Source organism: Chanodichthys erythropterus, chromosome 19 (genome assembly GCF_024489055.1).
Source record: "Chanodichthys erythropterus isolate Z2021 chromosome 19, ASM2448905v1, whole genome shotgun sequence".
NCBI classification, from domain to species: domain Eukaryota; kingdom Metazoa; phylum Chordata; class Actinopteri; order Cypriniformes; family Xenocyprididae; genus Chanodichthys; species Chanodichthys erythropterus.
Genome location: NC_090239.1, coordinates 69,105 through 87,943, shown reverse-complemented (window position 1 = coordinate 87,943; position 18,839 = coordinate 69,105). Strand labels below are relative to the sequence as shown.

Below are 18,839 nucleotides of genomic sequence, written 5' to 3'. Positions count from 1 at the left end.
GTCCGGTCTGTTGGCTGCTTTCACGCCTCTGATGGGTGACGTGCTAGTCTTTTCTGTTCACGGGTACAATCCTGAGCTTTCCATTTCTACTGAGCCTTTTTTGCCATTTACATTCCTGTTACGCGCGCATGAGTTTGCGCTCTCGTGTGCGCGCAGTAACTGTCACCTGTGGTCATTCGCATCAGTTTTTCTTTCCATCAGAAATAGTAGATTGCTGTGGGCACAAATTAAGAGGTGTGCCAATATCAGTTTCCTCTCATTTCTTCTGTCTGTTTTCTCTCCAAGGGTCTGCGGCGCGTCCCCTCTGGTCACCAGCCAGCTGCGTCCGTCTGCTCGTTCTAAAAACGGACGTCCGCTGACCAATCACAGTCATCATCACATGACAAAAAACAAAACAAAACAAAACCTAGTTCTCGAGGACGAGCCCTAACTCACTCCAGATCAGCTCTTAGTCTGTTCTCCAAACATTTTAAGAATGTTGGGTCGAAAATGGACAAACCCAGTGGTTGGGTTAAATGTTTGGCCAACTTGCTGGGCAGTTTTATTTAACTCAACCATTTTTTAAAAATTAGGCTACTATATGGCTGACTTAAAATGAACCCAAAATAAATAATATCAAGAACAGAAGTGCAACAAGCTCGTCGTAAACTCGTGTTTAAATGACTGATAATCTGAATCTATAAAATGGACAAATAATAAATGTATGAAACAAGAATCACACATTCAGGTCAGGTCAGATCAGGATATAATGAGACTATTAAGCGTTTGCTTATTAATTAGGGCCCAAGCGAAAATTCGCGCAGGGCCCTCTTGTTCTTCTAAGGATTATTATTATTATTATTTTTTTTTTTTTTTTCCGTCTTCCGGGGCTTTTTGGGGGCCTTAACATGCTCAAAAACTCTTGAAAATTGGCACACACATTGGAATCCGCGGCCATTAGGACGCCGGAGAGGCTGGTACCCGGGCGTGGCAGGGGGGCTCGACAGCGCCCCCTTGAAAAAAGTCTGAAAATTTGGTCCATATATTAAACATGCTTGCACGTATTAGTATGAAACTCGGTACACATATAGACCTCATCGGGCCGAACAACTTTCGCGCTCTAAGTTAATCGCCATGCCAACAGGAAGTCAGCTATTAAGGGTTGTTTGAAAAACGCATGCTCTGGAATTTGATATACTCCTCCTAGACGATTAATCCGATCGCCACCAAACTCGGTCAGCATGAAGTCAAGACACTGATGATTAAAAATTGCCAGGGGATTTTTGATATCTCGAACGGTTTGGCCGTGGCGAGGCAACGAATTTATGGCGAGAAAAAGGAAACAGGAAATGTGTTATAACGTCTTAATACATATATTGATCTTTATGAAACTTCACGAGTGTGTTCGTTATAGGAGTCTGATCACATGGATGTGACAATTGTGAGTCAAAGTTATAGCGCCACCAACTGGCAGCAGGAAGTGTATCACTTTTTGAAATGTTTTGAGATCACCCTCTTATTTTTACCTGATTTGCTTCAAACTTCATCAGTGTAATGTCAATACACAGCAGATGTAGACCTATGACAGGATTTTTGATATTTGAAATATTGTTGCCATGGCAACAGGTCAAATTGTAATAATATTCTTGAGTGTTTTTGAGGCTCTTAACATGCTTCAAATTGCATGAAACTCGACACACACATCAATATTGTCAACCAGTAGACATGGACAAAGCCATAGAAATGGGCGTGGTGGAGGGGCTCAGTAGCGCCACCTTTTGACAAAAGTGGGGGGGTTAGTTTTTCCTACAGTCACCAAACTCGGTACACATATTATTCTCATCAAGCCGGACAATTTTCTAATTTACATTCATTAGCTCCGACCAACAGGAAGTCAGCTATTTTGGTTTGAATGTTAATTTTTTGAAAAAACAGGCTATGAATTTTATACTACTACTCCTACAGGGTTTATCCAATTTACACCAAGCTTTTTTTAACTTGTTGCTAACACATTGAAGTTGTTTAATTGCAAACGGATTTTGGATATCTCAAACGGTTTGGCCGTGGCGAGGCAACGAATTTATGGCAAGAAAAGGGAAACAAAATGTTATAACTTCTGCATACATTAATTGATTTTGATGAAACTTTGGCTTAGTCTTCGTTGTACAAGGCTGATCACATGGATTTGACTATTGTGATTCAAAGTCATAGCGCCACCAACTGGAAGCAGAAAATGTGTCACTTTCAGCATACATTGAGATCACCCTCTTATTTTTACCTGATTTGCTTCAAAATTCATCAGAATAATGTTAAAACTTGGCACATGTAATCCTTTGAAAATGGGCAGGGAGGAAGGGGTCTATAGCGGCACCTTGTAGTGCAGTAAATGTGGAGTGAATTTGACATAGTCCTTTGATGTTTAACCGTTTTAAGTGCCTATTGCCCGCTGTGCACAGTTGCCCTGAAGCCACCGGGGTGGCGGTGCCACCGGGCTTGGGCCCGCCATCGCTGCTCGCAGCTATATTTCTTATTATTTTCTTATAATGTAGACTATTAACTATAAACGGGGAATATGCCTATATTCTCTCCTAACTAACCCTAACCATCTCAGAAAACCTCCTGCATTTTTACATTTTTATTAAACCTTTTTGTTGAGTTTGTTTTTAAAGCCATTTTATTACGTTGTAAATACCAGTGTAAAACCAATGTCACAAATGTGTGTCCTCATAACACACACACACACACACACACACACACACACACACACACACACACAATGATAATTATTATAGTTTCTTTTAATGCGACTGTATTTCTGTGAAAGTGTGTTAGCTGGTTAGCCGCCATTATTAGGACGAATAAATATAATCATCAACTATTATTTAAATATTTGAATTCACAGAAAAGATTGAGGACAATAAGAAGGTGATATCAACTTTTGGAAATCGAATAATAAATCATGCAGCGCAGTGTTCTCCGTTATTCAGATCTCTCGTGGTTTCAGCGCTAAACCGCGGCGCGACACTGACATCTACTGGACGTTTAATATAAACCGTTTCTGTTCCTGCACGAGCCTCCTCTCAAACTACTGACACATCATTACAGAGGGCTGTTTCATAAAAGATGCTAAGAAAAGCGAGGATTAAACTCCAAAACCTGACTTGAATTAACCTAACAATTGAGTTTGGGCTAAAACAGTTTCATAAAAGGTAATTAAAGTTCACGCAGTCCCGCTAATTCGATCCAGGTTCACCTAGTCAAGATAATTTCGCGTGCACAGTTTTCTTAAGCAGCCCTAAAGGTCGATCATGGATCAAATCGATCCACCATAGGAAACGGCATACATTTTGTGCTATTTTATGCGTTTGAGACATGGTGTTTTCCTCAGTGCATAACTTACTTTTCACAAGTTTATTCTCCATCTGTAAATGTTAAAAAGTCATGCAAATATTTCCATTTTGCGGCTAAACTTCACAGTGAACGAGCGCTGCTGCGCGCATGCGCGCTAAACAGACGGAATGCAATAATTCTAAAATATACATTTCGCTAAAATATTTGATGTTGGACATTAAATGTGCCTTATGTACACTTTCAAACCTACAAGTAAGTGTATTTTTATGATAGTAACTGTAAATGGACTATTGTAATGGGGTAAATCACTATACTTTGGGACAATTACTGAGTTTAGATTCATCTAAAATTTAGTCTGTGCATATTAATTTTAATTTTTAATTTTGTGATTTTAATTTCTGCTCTTCTAATAACCATAAAGAGTACTACTGCCAAACAAAACCAGAGAGAAATGTATTCATATATTTTAAAACAATCTAATTAAATATTGGGCACAAAACATTTAGCCAGTAAGAAAGGAAAACCTATATATATATAAATTCAGGTTGATTACTCACTTTTAATCACTTTTTAATCACTTTTCCCCAATCATTTCAATAGCAAAAAGTTTCCTAATCATATATATATATATATATATATATATATGAGACCAGAGTATAGATTAAATATGGGCTAGCTGACTTTATTATGCTTTGACTACAGTGGGTAGTTTCAGTGTGGACAACAACCATGTATGCCACTTCAGCAGGCCACATCTTACTCTGTCACTCGTTTCATAGCTTTTGCTGGCTGAAACACTCACTTGGTATTTCTCCTGCTCTTTGTCTAGCAAAAAAAATCACTCAACTTAATGAAAGCTTACAAATGAAGGCCTGATTGTTTCAGGGGCCTTGTCACAGGTTTATTGATTTTGAATTTCTGTGTTACTTTTGCTATATTTTCACACTTAAAACAATGATATGGTAATCCTCTTGTACTCTTCTGTGCTAAGAAATAAGTCTCCTGACAGTTCTCTCCCAAGTGCTTCCATTGTTGTCAGTATTAAGTCTGAGAATGATTCAGTGGGATATATAACACTTAATTTTTAAGAAATGACTTCTCTTCAAATATTTTGTTTTTCACCATACTTACCTTTTAATAAAATATTAAAATAATAAAAATGTCTTAAACTTACACCAATATATATATATAGTGTGTATATATATATATATATGTAAATAAAGTCAAATAATTGTATGTGAGAGAGTCAGCTGTAATATCATTGCGTTCCTATTGGTCAGTGTTAGAGGAGCTCAGCTTAGCCTGACAGTTAGCCTGCTCCAGACCAGGCTAGTTTCCCAGCATAAGTTGCCAGAGTAACTGAGTTTGAACTCATTTAAGTTTGTTTTGTGAAACAGAATTCACTGACAACAAGTCTGACTAAGTAAAGTAAGCCTGGCTTGTTTTCTAATCTTGTTTTATGAAACAGCCCTCTGATCTATGATAGGCCTGTTCCGACAATAATAAAGATTGATAAGCATAACTATTGAGAGTTCTTCGTAACGGTGGTGATTTAACAATAAGACAAATACTCGATAATGATCTATAACTAAATAAAGTTAAGATGTGATATTTGAGTGAGCCTGTCTTTCATGAACAGCGATCATATCCGTCTTCAGTGGTGCAGTGCCCAGTTCGGCCGCTAGATGGCGGTTTCTGTCAGGAAATAACGGGACACAAGCAATCACGTGTTCAGATGAACGAGCGTCACAGGTGAGTTTCTTCATGTGTCTCAGTTTGCTCAGAATTATATTATCTGCCTTGCTGCAAAATAATCTCAACCAATCACACTTAAATCTTCTAAATCAAAACCGCTCAGGATTACAATTATATTTCACTGGGTTCACATGTATTACAGAAAAACAGGTTTCGGGAGTGATATACTTATTTCATTATCTGTCAGGAATGGTACAATTAAATGAACATTCTCCAAAACTTTCATTTGGAATGGCATTTAATTTTGGGAAGTGTAAGCAGGGCCACATGTATAACCATATTAAGTACATGTGTTATAGTGACTCATATGGCAAACACTGGAGTAGATTGTCGTTTTGTATGAATGTGTTCTTCTCACGTTGTCTTTTCATTTCAGTATGTTTGGAGCACAGCAGGAACTAATGATTAAACAAACCGACCTTCGTCCTCAGATACCATGAAACACATCTGCAAGAAAACTGTGTCGTAACATTTACCCAAATAAAACTGACTCTTTTACAGAAACCACACGAGCAGATGTGGCATTATTATGGCATCTTACCTAACTTCAGAGCTTTTTCTCTTCACTGATGGTGTTTCTTTTAGATCTTACATTTGAACGATCAATCATAAGACACTGACCAGATCATTACTGCAATATTGAATCACATCAGTTATTAAGAAATCGAGCAGTTGAGTCTTTATCCATTTTCAAGAAATCTTTGTCAACCCTTGACCCATTAGCACTTTCTACTCTTTTTTTATAATACACATCACTTACTGTACATATTGTTGCCCTTTTGTTTGTTTAACTGCTTCTATTTCTCTGTGGCTTTGAATAAAAGCGTCTGCTGAATGATTAAATGTAAATGTAGTCTTGAATCTGTATTGTGATTGGACGTGTCTGTCAGGTTTGCTTAGAGAAACTGGTCAAACGTTCAGGGAAAATCTTCAGCATTGTGATCTAATCTCGAGCTTCATGACCGTGTGAAAGTTTCTTTGAAGTGTTTTCGCTCTTCACGTCTATTTCAGAGGCTGTTTCTGAGAAGAGTCCAGGAGTCAATCCTGCTTATGGGGTCAACGGCACCTTAAAGACTGAGATAGAAAGCGTCTGTATCCGCAGAGACGAGGAGCCGTGTGAACTAGTGTCTGTCCACAAATAGAGTTGAATCTGTGCCCTGCTTGAGCTTAATCACTGTTTTGAAAACCTTTAAATATCTTTAGAACGGCTTAAAGAGCAAATATCCAGAAAAAAAGACAAAGCATTCCCATGAAACTCTACTTTATCCCAAAATATCTGCATGCTACTGATCTGAACAGTGTTCTTCTGTTTTTTTTTTAGCTATGTTCAGTTTTGTTCTTTCAACTCATGTTAAAACACGTAAATACAAGATGTAAACACAACACTGACTTGCTTTAAAAGTAGAATAAAGACAATGAAGGGAAAAAGCTAATGAACGACTGAACTGGTGCACTGGTGTGTTTCTGAGGAACACGGTGGTTTCAGAGACCTGTAGGTCAGCAGGTCTGAGAGTTGCCCTTTGACCGGCCGTATTAATGTCCTGATCCGCTTTGGGCTCCAAACGCACGTCAGAAACCCAAATCTACTGATATGAGAGCAGCTCCTTGTGCAGAGGAATTACTGAAGATTACAAAAGCCTGGAGAACTCCTAATCCTAAATGTGCATGTTGATTATTAGCCCAGAGTTTAGAGACCTGAGCTGCTGACTGAAAAGATCCTGAAGATCTCTGAACCTGTGGGAATGAACATGCGGTGCATGGACTTGAATAAAAGCATTTGCATAATTTTACCATCTGGACTGACAATGAGAGCGTTCAGTGAGTCAGCTGACAGGAAACCAGATAAACTAATGTAGAAGGAAATGACCCTCTGATGTCAACAAGCTCTTCGGTGATACTAGTTGAGTTTTAATAAGCATCTGAAGAACCTGTGACGACGGTCTTGTGCCTCACGTTTATTCTGTGGATTAACAAAGAAAGGCCCTTTTGTTGTTAGCGGTTCATTCAGTTTTGGTTAGAAAAATCCTCTTTCTTCATAGATTCACACATGAATACTGGACTCAGATGCTTTAGTCAACAGAGATATTAAGACAACAACAATGAAATCACTAAACGACTGTGTCCTGAATGGATTCTCATCTCTCACACTTCAGACTACTGAAATAAGGCTTCAGACTGTACGTCAGTCTTCAATTAATAATTCAGGGAAATTCTGGACAAATAAATGTGTTAGGCACTAATTTGACATAAACATCATCATGTGTAAACTCTTGTAGATTCTTCTCAATACGGCATTACATGGACGGACGAAACAGCTGAAGCTCTTTGACTCTCATTTCTTTTTGTCCGCAGGTTTCTGTCCCGTGAGGAACTGCCAGATTCCTCCGCGGTAGAATTCGTTACCGTACGCGTACAGGACGGCGTGGAAGATCGGAGACGTCTTTGCGAGCACCGGGAGGACCTGGAGGATCCACAGGTAGACGACTGAGATTCTGAACTAATGTGAAGTTTTATCAAGCTAATGATCGTCAGCGTTTGATTATGGTTATCTTACCATCCTGAGCTTGGGTGAGATGAGACTGACGTTCTCGAAGCAGGCGTATGTGCACATCACAACATAAGGTCCCCAGCAGAACAGCAGCGCCTTCAGCGGTAAACCTGTGTTAAACTACAGGACGGAGAGAAAGAGCCGCTTCACATGCACTCACTGTCATCACGAGAAACTATACCAGCATCCTTTCAACGCAAGACTGAGAGCTTCAGGCTCAGAATGGTGAGAGGATCTATGGAGTAGGCTATAAAAACTGTCATTCTTTAAAACTAGAATGAATGCATTTGTATAAAAGCCTTTTCCTAGAAATCGTACTGTACCTTAAAGTGGTGTGTCTTTTTGAAGTATGCATAGATGGCATTGTAGGACGACTGCAAGATGAGAACAGGGAAGGCCAGATACAGTACAGTGATGGTCAGCATGTAGCTGATGTAATTCCTGAAGATGACAGCAGAGAGGAAAACAGCGAGTTACTCTTGCATGCACATTTACGTCACCACAGATATTCAACTCATCAGTTCCAGGCTGGACAAACTCACAGTATTTGTCAGTAATTTTCTAAACGTTATTAGTAATGTGCTGCAGTTTTCAGGTATGTTGTGTTTCGCTTTGAGCTGCGCTAACCGCGGTGAAGCGCGTCAGTCAGGAGTGTGAGGCGATACCTGTCTCCGATGGTGTAGTCGAGTGTGCAGCAGGTTCTCATTGGCTCAAAGTCAAACACTCCCCAGCCAATGGCAGGCAGCGGAAGAGCCGCCCAGAACACGGCCAGAATCCAGATGAGGGCGCTGATAGTTCCAGATGTGCTCCAGAACATCTTCTGCTCTGGAAACAAACTCCACTAACTCATCTACCAATTAAACCCACTAAACCATCAGAAAAACTGAACGCAAGGCTTAAAAAAGAACCGAGGGCACTGAACACTGAAGGATAATTAGGTAACATTTTTATGGATGGAGGATGTTCTGTTTTCACTCACTAGTACAGTACTGATGATATCTGTCCCAAGCAATGGCACCCAGAAAACTGATGGCGGCGAGAATCGATACCATTCCCTGAAAAGCGTGAATCTGACAGCCTTCGGACCCGAACGGCCAGTATCTTTCAGAGGTCAAAGGGTTCAGAAAAAACACAAACACACACAGGTTTATATATATATATAGAGAGAGAGAGATTTGACATTTCTAATTTTCATGTCCTAAAATTTTATATTTAAAAATATCATCATCCTGAGTCCTGAGAAGGTGGAAGAGAAATATTCATCATAAATATAATTAGGCCTACTTTTTATTTGTACTTTGTGCAAACTGATTTTCTAACTTTTAGAAGCAAATGAAACTTTGGAAAGTTTCGATTCTGAATTCATGCAGTAGATTTAATTCAGTCTCACCTCAGATAGCTGGCGTAAGCAGCCACTAAACCGTTAATATTGAGGCTCAGATCAGCCACTGCCAGGTTAAAGATGAAGAAGTTATTGGGAATCTGCATCTCTCGCACTCGCAGGAACGCCATGGCCGAGATAAAATTAAGGAAGAAGCCGAGAAGGCCTACAAGAAAATATTCAGATATTCAGACTGTACAGAATTCATACCGCTGTGCACAGCAAAACAATATATATATAATGCTGTTAGAAGAGTTACAAGTCCACACTAATGAAGAAGCACCAATAATCACCCTGATCAGATACCATCACTGTAACATAGCACTTAGAAACTAAGTTTATTTACTTAACTTTCTTTTATTTATAGATTTAAAACTATGCACAGGTTTTGTGAACTTTATAAACAAACAATCAACTAGCATTGGACTATGAGTCTACAGATCAACCAGCCCTCATTAATCGATCGATCAGCCATCATTACTCAATCAAACACAATGGCAGTCCTGAAGTGCATCATGCAGTTATCCCTGTCAATACATTCACCGTTGAAGGATTCTCCAGCATGGATGAATGGACTCATTGATTGATTGATTGATCAGCATCACTCACCGCCGACCAGCAGCGCGGACCCGAAGGCGAACATGTCAAAATCACTGAATCCCTCCGGTAACGCGTATGAAGCCATTTTCAAATGTTTCTCACTGCTGACCGCAGCTTTACAATGCGAGACTTTATATGTGTGTTTCTTTCCTTGTGAAAGCGCGTGTGAGATTTTAAAGCCTCTGAAATCCCCGCAGGAATGTTTTAATGTTTTAATACCGCAGAAGTTTGTGAAATAAGAGCTGCAGCGCTCATTCTGTCCGAACTGCGCATGGAGATCAAACACAGACCGGATACAAACACACACTTCTCTAACGCTTTACAAGCCAAACAGTACAGGCTCAAACAACCACCAGATGCCCAATAGATATACTGTTCTTCCAAAATAAATCACAATGAGTTATATATATATACACACACAAACTCATTGTGATTTATTTGTAATATTTTAAAAAGGTTTAAAGGAGGCATGAAAAGTTAGAGAACCATGTGTTAAATTATCACTTATCATATAAAATAAGATGTGAAGAGTAAGATTTTAATGAAATTCAAATCTTCCAAGTTTTATTTTCACCATAATGAAAAGAAATGTTATGCAGACATTTTAGTCTACATCCCTAACCCTAACCTAAACCTTTTTGCTTGAGGTCAAGTAAGTGTCAGAACCAATCAACAACTGTCTGTATTTTTAAATGATTTTTAAGTGAAGACAAACTTTTAAAGCCACACGAGACTTTGGAGCAGCTTGCTGCTGAATTCAAATCAAAGGTTGCGATTAGGAAACTACTTCTTTGTTCTCAGATTTCAGACGTTAATACCATTGGGAAATAATATACGTACGTTGTACAAAACTTGAAATGGGTTCACTGTAATCTCGCTAAATTCTTTTAGCTGACACTCTCCAAGGAATGCAGAACAAAACGCATTTCAGTGCAGCACTTGTACTTTCCCCTGTTGTTTTCCTCTGTTGCTTTGGATAAGAGTTTGTACTAAATTAATGAATTAAAATGTACAATTCTGAGTGAACCTGAGAAATCAGAAACTAGCTCTCTACACTCTGATCTGTTTAATAAGAGTGAGTTTATTCAGAGATTAAATGTGAAGAATGATGTGGATTTCCATTATTATTCTACAGGGAAAAAGCTCCTCATTTCTTTGTCTTGACAGGACTGGATGTCACAGTGCAGTGGAACAAATATAGGGTATTATATATTTATCATACTATAAAAAATATTTTTGCAGACACTTTGCAAAATATAATATATTCATATAAATATACACATGAATGTCTGTGCTTCAGTCTGAGACAGTAAGAATTTGCTCTATACTGCCACCAGGTGTTCCAAATGACATATACACTACGCTTCAGTTTTTCTTAATTGCTAACAAGCATTGTTCAATACTGAAGACACTTTTTCAAAACTCTTCATACAGTCTGCATTACTAACACTACACTTGTGGCAATATATACACTATATTGCCAAAAGTTTTGGGACGCCTGCCTTTACGTGCAAATGAACTTCAATGACATCCCATTCCTAATCCATAGGGTTTAATATGGAGTTGGCCCACCCTTTGCAGCTGTAACAGCTTCAACTCTTCTGGGAAGGCCCATAAACTAGTGAAAAAAGAAGTAAAATTAGCAAAATTGCAGTATAAGGATAAGATAGAAACTATGTTTACTAATGGGAGATCTCACGTAGCCTGGGATGGAGTGAAGTCTATTATTGGAACTAAACCGAGGACGAAAGGATCTCTGAACTAGCAGAGAATTTTAACTCTTTTTACACACGTTTTGATACTCATGATTTTACCGCTGAAGTGTTTTATCTTGGAAATCTAGAGAGTGTAGATAATGATAGATTTCAGATTTGTGAAGCTGACGTACGTAGATGTTTTAGCCAGGTTGAGGTTAAGAAGAGTCCGGGTCCTGATCTTATTGGTGGCAGAATGTTGAGGGCTTGTGCTGAGCAGCTTTTGGAGATTTATTCATTTATTTTTAATAAATCCTTGAAACTTTCAAAAGTCCCTTGTCTCTGGAAAAATTCTATAGTAGTGTCAATTGCGAAAAAAAGAAATCCTCTTCCTCTTAATGATTTTAGGCCTCTTGCACTTACTTCCATGGTAATGAAATCTTTTGAAAAATTACTAAGGGGGAAAATTTTAGCTCTAACCCAGTCAGTCCTTGATCCAATGCAGTTTGCTTATAAATCAGGAGTGGAAGATGCCACTTGTACCCTATTAAATATGATTTTAAATCATTTGGAAGGCACTAATAATTATGTACGCCTGCTTTTTGTTGATTTTTCCTCTGCTTTTAATTGTGTTCAGCCTCATATTCTGGCTAAAAAACTTATTGAATATTTTCATGTAGACTCGACCATTGTGCGTTGGCTGGTGGATTTTTTAACCAACAGAGTTCAAAGAGTGTGTGTTAATGGTGTGTTGTCTAATGCAGTGTCATCATCCACTTTCACACCTCAGGGTTGTGTTTTATCCCCTCTTTTGTTTTCTTTGTACACTGACGACTGTCGGAGTGTTTTCGAAGGAAGACACATTATTAAATTCGCAGATGACTCTAAAATTGTGTCTCTTCTCAATGAGTCAGACGGGAATCATGGTCCAGTGGTTGATCATTTTATTCAATGGTGTGAGAATTCTTTTTTTAAATATTAATGCTTCCAAAACCAAAGAGATGTCTATTGATTTTCGTAAGAAGAACTCTGTACCTGTGCTAGCTGTTGTCATTAAGGGCCACCAGGTAGACGTGGTTAAACAGTATAAATATTTAGGGACTATAATTGATGACAAACTAAAATTTGATGCAAATACTGATAGTATCAGAGGCAAAGCTCTTCAGTGTCTGTATTTTTTGAGGAAACTTAGAACTTTTAAAATGGATGTTTCTTTTATAAGAATGTTTTACTCTTGTTTCATTGAATCTGTTTTAAGTTTCTCAGTTATTTGCTGGTATGGTCATTTAAATGTTAGGAATCGGAGTAAGTTGATCAGTATCGTAAAAATGTGCAGTAAAATTGTTGGAGCTGATCTAAGGACCATTACCCAAATCTATGAACAGAGGGTGACAAGGAAGGGCCAGCTAGTCCTTTCTGATATTACTCATCCATTGCGCACTGAATTCCAACTGCTTCCATCGGGTCGGAGATTTAAACTCCCTCTGTGTAAAACCAACAGATACAAAAACTCCTTCATACCGGCTGCCATTATGTTTTTAAATGAGTTAAATGAGTTTTAAATGAGTATAAATGTGTGTTATCCAATGTGTTTTGTGTTGCTGTATGGACATGTATGTATACTGCTGTCTATAAAAAGAATTGCCTTTAAGGACAATACAGATAAAGACAAGGAAAGACAAGTGATGTTGGCTCATGATGTGAAGTCTCCGCTCTAATTCATCCCAAAGGTGTTCTGTCGGGTTGAGGCCAGTCAAGTTCCTCCACACCAAACCTCCACAAGGGTCAAGCCCAACCCCTGAACAGCGTTCTCCTGGAGCCGCCAAACCCAGACTCGTCCATCAGATTGCCAGACAGAGAAGTGTGATTGGTCACTCCAGAGAACTCGCCTCCACTGCTCTAGAGTCCAGTGACGGCGTGCTTTACACCACTGCATCCCACGCTTTGCATTGCTCTTGGTGATGTGAGGCTTGGATCAGCTGCTCGGCCATGGAAACCCATTCCATGAAGCTCTCTACACACTGTTCTTGAGCTAATCTGAAGGTCTGTAGGTATTGACTCTGCAGAAAGTTGGCTTCTGCGCACTGTGTGCCTCAGCATGCGCTGACCCCGCTCTGTGATTTTATGTGGCCGACCACTTCGTGACTGAGTTGCTGTTGTTCCCAGTTGCTTCCACTTTGTTATGATACCACTAACAGCTGACCGTGGAATATTTAGTAGTGAGGAATTTTCACAAATGGACTATCACGGTACCACGCTTGAGTTCACTGAGCTCCTGAGAGCGACCCACTCTTTCACAAATGTTTGTAGAAGCAGTCTGCATGCCTAGCGCTTGATTTTATACACCTGTGGCCATGACAGTGATTGAACACCTGAATTCAGTGATTTGGACGGGCGTCCCAATACTTTTGGCAATATAGTGTATATAGTATAATCCTGCAGTATTGGAGTCACGGCTGTGTCAGGAGTCCTTCTGTGTGGAGTTTGTCTGTTCTCTCCAATGGTTTCCTCTGGGTTTATCCCACAATCGAAACACAAACAGGACAGCTGAATTGGAGAATGTATGTTTGCCTGTAGGGTTGAGTGTGAATATGATTGTGTGCGAGTGTGTCGTCCCTGTGATGGACCGGCCATCTGTCCAGGGTGTTTTCCTGCCTACGATCCGAGATGCTGGGAAAGACTCCAGCCTCCTCACGACCCTACATAGGACAAGCGCTTTGGAAAATGTATGGAATCGATGGATGGATGGATGTACAGCGCTGTGAGTGTTCTAGTCCTCCCTCTCTCTGACACTCTTCTTTCCCCATGTGTCTTCTTTGATCCATGTTTTCAAACAAAATCATTCTGAAGCCATCCTGGTTTATCAAAAAATGACAAAAAAAGGGGTCCCACTTTATATTAGGTGGCCTTAACTACTGTGTACTTACATTTCAATTAAACAATTTGATACAATGCACTTATTGTGTACATACATGTTTTTATGTTGTATTTGTATTTTAAAAATACCTGCATGTAATTACATCTGTAATTAATTACTGTAATTACATTTATAATTACACTGTTTTCCCATCCCTTACACTTTAACACACCCTTAAACCACAACCTTACCTGTATCCCACCTCAATAGCAGAAAAGTGTTTTACAATACAATATGAACACAATAAGTACATTGTACTTATTTCTTGATGTAAATACATAGTAGTTAAAGACACCTATTATAGGATTTTTATTTACTACTGTAATTGAGACTAAAAATAGGACACCTGGGTCGGCTTTCATCTGAAATTGCAATGAGTTGTGTTTGGAATAGTTATTATTTAATTTCATTGTAAATATTCTGCAAAAATATTATATTTCAATATAATTCCTGCAGAAATGCTTGAATTTTGTTTTGATGCATTGATTTGAATTCGAAGGTCAAACTATCAACATTAATCTTTTGCATGTATCATGTTTTCCCATTTAATAGATGTATTACAAAATATTTTCAATTTAAATAATCTTAGAAAAGCAACATCATAAAACATACAACATTTTCTCAACACTGTATGGTTTGCTCGAGATGTGTGGTGAAAATAAAGTAAAACAAAGCCGTTCACCAATACGATGCTGTGAATTCACAAACTGCTGTCCAATCCCAGGTCTAAAATTAACCCTCCAATCAGAAGAAGAAGTGTCTGTTCTGTGTATATACAAAAGACAACCGCACAGCCTATGGGCTTCCAGGAAGGAATAATCGTGTAAATGAAAATACCCCAAGTCCTTCCTCTAATCTGCTCTATCCCTTTTATCTGGGGATTCAGAGCAGAGCGAGTAGAAAGTGCTTGAGCGACACAGAGATGCTGCATGAATAAGCGCCTCAGAAGCCCGTCCAGCGCCGCAGCACAGAAGATGCCCGGCCGCGCGTTCTGGGGTTTTGCGCTGGTGCTGTGTTGCCTTCCGTCTCTCTGCAGCTCCTGTCCTGCTCAATGCAGCTGCTTCTACCACAAACTGAGCGACGGCTCCAAGTCCAGGTAAGATTTCACATGGATCTGTCATTAACTGAACTGATATGTTACTGTAGAAAGTTTTCAGATGGAGCATTTTCTGCAAGCCAGTTTGCCCCTGCTCTTTATTTAGTCATTGGATTAACGCGCGTGTGCTTTTTAATCTTCTCTACTTGTTATTCGCAGTGTTTCAGACCTCTGGCATTCATTGCACACAGTGTGATGATGATGATAATTCACAATAAAAGTAAATGCAGAATACTGAACAGCATAGCACCAAATTATAGCAGTGTTGACGACTATAATTGCAAAGTAGATAATTCTTATTGTGTTTGATCATAATGACGTGACTGTCATAAACATATCAACAGATGGACACTTTACTTTGTTTTTATAGGAGCGTCCTGTGTAATGACCCCGACCTCACTGACATCCCAAACAACTTTCCCTCGGACACCTCCAAACTCCGCATTGAGAAAACGGCCATCAGCCGCGTGGCCAGCGAAACCTTTCTTTACCTCAATAGCCTGGAGTACCTCTGGATATCGTTCAACTCGCTTTCCTCCCTCAGCGTGGACAGTTTCCGTGGACTTTATGCCTTGGATGAGTTACGGATGGATGGGAATGTTCTCACTTCCTTTCCATGGGAATGTTTGACAGACATGCCCAGCCTTCGGCTTCTGGATTTGCACAACAATAAAATCAGCAGCATCCCAGCTGAAGCAACCATTTACATCAGAAACTTGACTTATCTGGATCTGTCCAGCAACAGTCTGGCTACCGTCCCGGCGGAGGTTCTGACTTCATGGTTCTCTCTGAAACCTCCCCAGGATACAGAGAATTCCAAAATGATACTGGGTGAGTTTGTTTCTGCACTTAAACCATTTGAATTCGGTTGTAGATTCGTAGTCATTAACGAATAGAAAAACATTGACAGAAGTGTCTGTTCTTCACGCAGGTCTTCATGACAACCCCTGGCAGTGCGACTGTCGTCTGTTTGATTTGGTGCAGTTTCAGAAGTTTCCTTCCTCCTCGGTGGCGTTCATCGACACAGGTCTGCGCTGTGCCGAACCGGAGAGCCTGTCGGGAGTCCTCTTTTCCGACATAGAACTCCGCAAGTGTCAGATTCCCCGTGTGCACACGGCCGTCGCCAGGGTCCGTAGCTCCATCGGAAACAATGTCCTGCTGCGCTGTGGGACCATCGGAGTGCCCATCCCGGAGCTGTCCTGGTCCCGGGCCGACGGCAAGCCCATGAACGGCACTGGTACGTGTCATGTATATGTGTACATGTCAGCCTTGGCTTCTCGTTTCTGCTAAATAAAACCAGCATCTGCTAAACAAATAAATAAATGAAATCTTCTGCTTGTACAATAAGAGAGATGCAAATATGCAAACATGCAAGTGAAATTGTTGTATTTGCACAGCTAAATGCAAATGCAATGTCAGAACCCAGACTAAAGTGAATGTTTTTTATTTTTTCTTATAGTTCAACAGGAAGTCTCTAAAGAGGGCATCATCTGGTCCATTCTCAGCGTTCCTGCTGTTTCTTACCGAGATTCAGGAAAATATGTTTGCAGAGCCACTAACTTTGTTGGGAGTGCCGATGCCATCATCTCACTTGTCATTTCTGATACATGGCAAATCGACGAAGCGGTCGCCAAAAGAAGCCACGGAAAGAAGAATGGTGGATTTGGTCGTGCGGCATATCAAGAGAAGCTCGTCGCCAGATATGTGCCGCCCGCCACATCGGCCGCTGTGCCCATTATTGAGCCTCTGAACGGGCCGAAAGACATGCCGTCCATCAAGATCGAAAGCTACAGTGTTTCTGACGATGTTTCAAAAGCGAAGGCCTCAGCGGCACCTGCGGCTGCCGCAGAAGCTGACAGTGGTGTCGGCGAGCTTCAGAAAGATGTGTTGAGTAACCTTGAGGCCAATGCTTCTTCTCTGCAGCAGGGCCCGGAGCGCAGAGTGGTTCGATCGGTCAAAGTGATCGGCGACACCGACCACACAGTGTCACTAAACTGGCGAGCGCCCACCGCGACCAACACCACGTCCTTCAGCGTTCTGTACGCTGTCTTCGGTGAGCGAGATATGCGCCGCATTAATGTTGGGCCGGGCAAGAATCGCATCACCATCGAAGGCCTCGTGCCCAAAACCAAGTACATAGCGTGTGTGTGTGTGAAAGGCCTTATCCCTAAGAAAGAGCAGTGTGTGATCTTCTCCACGGACGAGGCGGCCAGCGCCAGCGGCACACAGAAGCTCATTAACGTGGTCGTGATCACGGTCGCCTGTGTCATCGCGGTTCCACTGACCCTCATCGTCTGCTGCGGGGCGCTGAAGAGGAGGCTGCAGAAACTGCTGGGCCGGAAGTCCAAAGACATTCAAGACTCGTATGTGACGTTTGAGACTCTGTCTCCAGGCACCAAAGCTAAAGGCCTGGAGGGTGAATACCTCAGCAGACTCAACCCCGACGAATCCAACCGCCTGCTGTCGGCCCGCTCCAGCGTGGACTCGGAGGCCACGGCCCGGAACGAGGGACAACCAAACGAGTACTTCTGCTGACAGACCAGCGCAGGGCCGCGTTCGCCCTGATCGAGACTCTCAGTTTCATGTGCTTGAAAGCATGTTGACCTTTCTCAGCCCCGAAAGGGAACAAATCACCTCAAGTTCAGTGTTCAAAAAGGGAAAATGATCACGCAAGAATGAAATAATGTCTTTATTTTTTATTTTTGTCATGCACTTTTCCAATGAAATGTTTATCACTGATGAGTTTATGTATATTGAATACTGTGCGATATCTTTATACAACACGTAATACCCATTTGTCTAATATTTAAGATTTTCAGGTTGGACCGTCAGGAGAGGGTTAGTGATGTACATGCTTAATCATGTACGAGACTTTTACTTTTTACTTGTTTTTTCTTTATAATGTTGTTTTATTAACTAAATTCAGGAGGAGCAGGTGCAGATAATTAACCTAATTCGCACAAGTGGAAAGCTTTCAGCTAATCAATCAACAACAAGAGGTATATATACTGCAGACTCACCTCTGTTCATTGACAGTTCATCAGCATCCCTCCACCACTCCATCTCCTCACTTCTATTATTACCACATCCGGGGGGAGTACTCTGGGTTCGGGCCAAAATCCTGAGCTTGGAGCCCTCTCCCCGGACAGCACGCCATAATTTACTCTATTTAATTATATGTATATGTGAACTTGTGAACTGTTATATTGTCACCCCAATGTACTGGGGTGAGTGTTTTCCACTTTAACCCTCAAACTTACAATCTGTCCTATCAGGAATATGTTGTCTGTATGTACAAAAATATTTGTGTTTAAGAATATGACTGAATAAAACCATTTTTTTTATATATATATGGTTCTTGATTTCTGATTTGTTCCTCTTGATGCACCTGTAAACACATCCAAGCACATTAGCTGTTCTATTCCCAGTTTGTGTGAATGCTCAAAGCAATATTTAGAAACTTCCGATGAAGTTTGACCTTTAAGGATAATAGGATTTCCTCCACTGAACCAGTGATC

The 18,839-nt window shown here is 40.4% G+C and overlaps 2 protein-coding genes across 4 annotated transcripts; one reads left to right on the top strand and one right to left on the bottom strand.

The window, feature by feature from the left end:
- Positions 1-5,330: 5,330 nt before the first annotated feature.
- On the bottom strand, positions 5,331-10,501 carry rgrb (retinal G protein coupled receptor b). 2 transcript variants are annotated; one of them, XM_067369670.1, is made up of 7 exons: positions 10,455-10,501; positions 9,024-9,180; positions 8,613-8,734; positions 8,299-8,458; positions 7,957-8,074; positions 7,640-7,753; positions 5,331-7,546 (listed from the first exon to the last, which is right to left on the bottom strand). In XM_067369670.1, exons 2-7 carry the CDS (start codon positions 9,143-9,145, stop codon positions 7,418-7,420), a joined length of 765 nt encoding a protein of 254 aa, XP_067225771.1. In that variant the 5' UTR covers positions 9,146-9,180; positions 10,455-10,501; the 3' UTR covers positions 5,331-7,417. The 2 variants fall into 2 exon arrangements, with proteins under 2 accessions (XP_067225771.1, XP_067225770.1); XM_067369669.1 differs by lacking the exon at positions 10,455-10,501 and adding an exon at positions 9,624-10,206.
- Positions 9,516-18,588, top strand: lrit1b (leucine-rich repeat, immunoglobulin-like and transmembrane domains 1b). 2 transcript variants are annotated; one of them, XM_067369667.1, is made up of 6 exons: positions 9,516-9,680; positions 13,039-14,069; positions 15,112-15,321; positions 15,692-16,152; positions 16,253-16,558; positions 16,781-18,588. In XM_067369667.1, the coding sequence occupies exons 3-6, from the start codon at positions 15,155-15,157 to the stop codon at positions 17,854-17,856; spliced, it is 2,010 nt and encodes a 669-aa protein (XP_067225768.1). In that variant the 5' UTR covers positions 9,516-9,680; positions 13,039-14,069; positions 15,112-15,154; the 3' UTR covers positions 17,857-18,588. The 2 variants fall into 2 exon arrangements, with proteins under 2 accessions (XP_067225768.1, XP_067225769.1); XM_067369668.1 differs by lacking the exons at positions 9,516-9,680; positions 13,039-14,069 and having other exon boundaries at positions 14,725-15,321.
- Positions 18,589-18,839: the final 251 nt, after the last annotated feature.

Coding starts and splice junctions, on each gene's coding strand:
- lrit1b (XM_067369667.1), top strand. CDS start 15,155: ATGAATAAGCGCCTCAGAAGCCCGTCCAGCGCCGCAGCACAGAAGATG. Junction 15,322..15,691: donor AGCGACGGCTCCAAGTCCAG/GTAAGATTTCAC, acceptor TTGTTTTTATAG/GAGCGTCCTGTGTAATGACC. Junction 16,153..16,252: donor GAATTCCAAAATGATACTGG/GTGAGTTTGTTT, acceptor TTCTTCACGCAG/GTCTTCATGACAACCCCTGG.
- rgrb (XM_067369669.1), bottom strand. CDS start 9,699: ATGGCTTCATACGCGTTACCGGAGGGATTCAGTGATTTTGACATGTTC. Junction 9,181..9,623: donor GTCCGCGCTGCTGGTCGGCG/GTGAGTGATGCT, acceptor ATTTTCTTGTAG/GCCTTCTCGGCTTCTTCCTT. Junction 8,735..9,023: donor GCTTACGCCAGCTATCTGAG/GTGAGACTGAAT, acceptor GACCTCTGAAAG/ATACTGGCCGTTCGGGTCCG.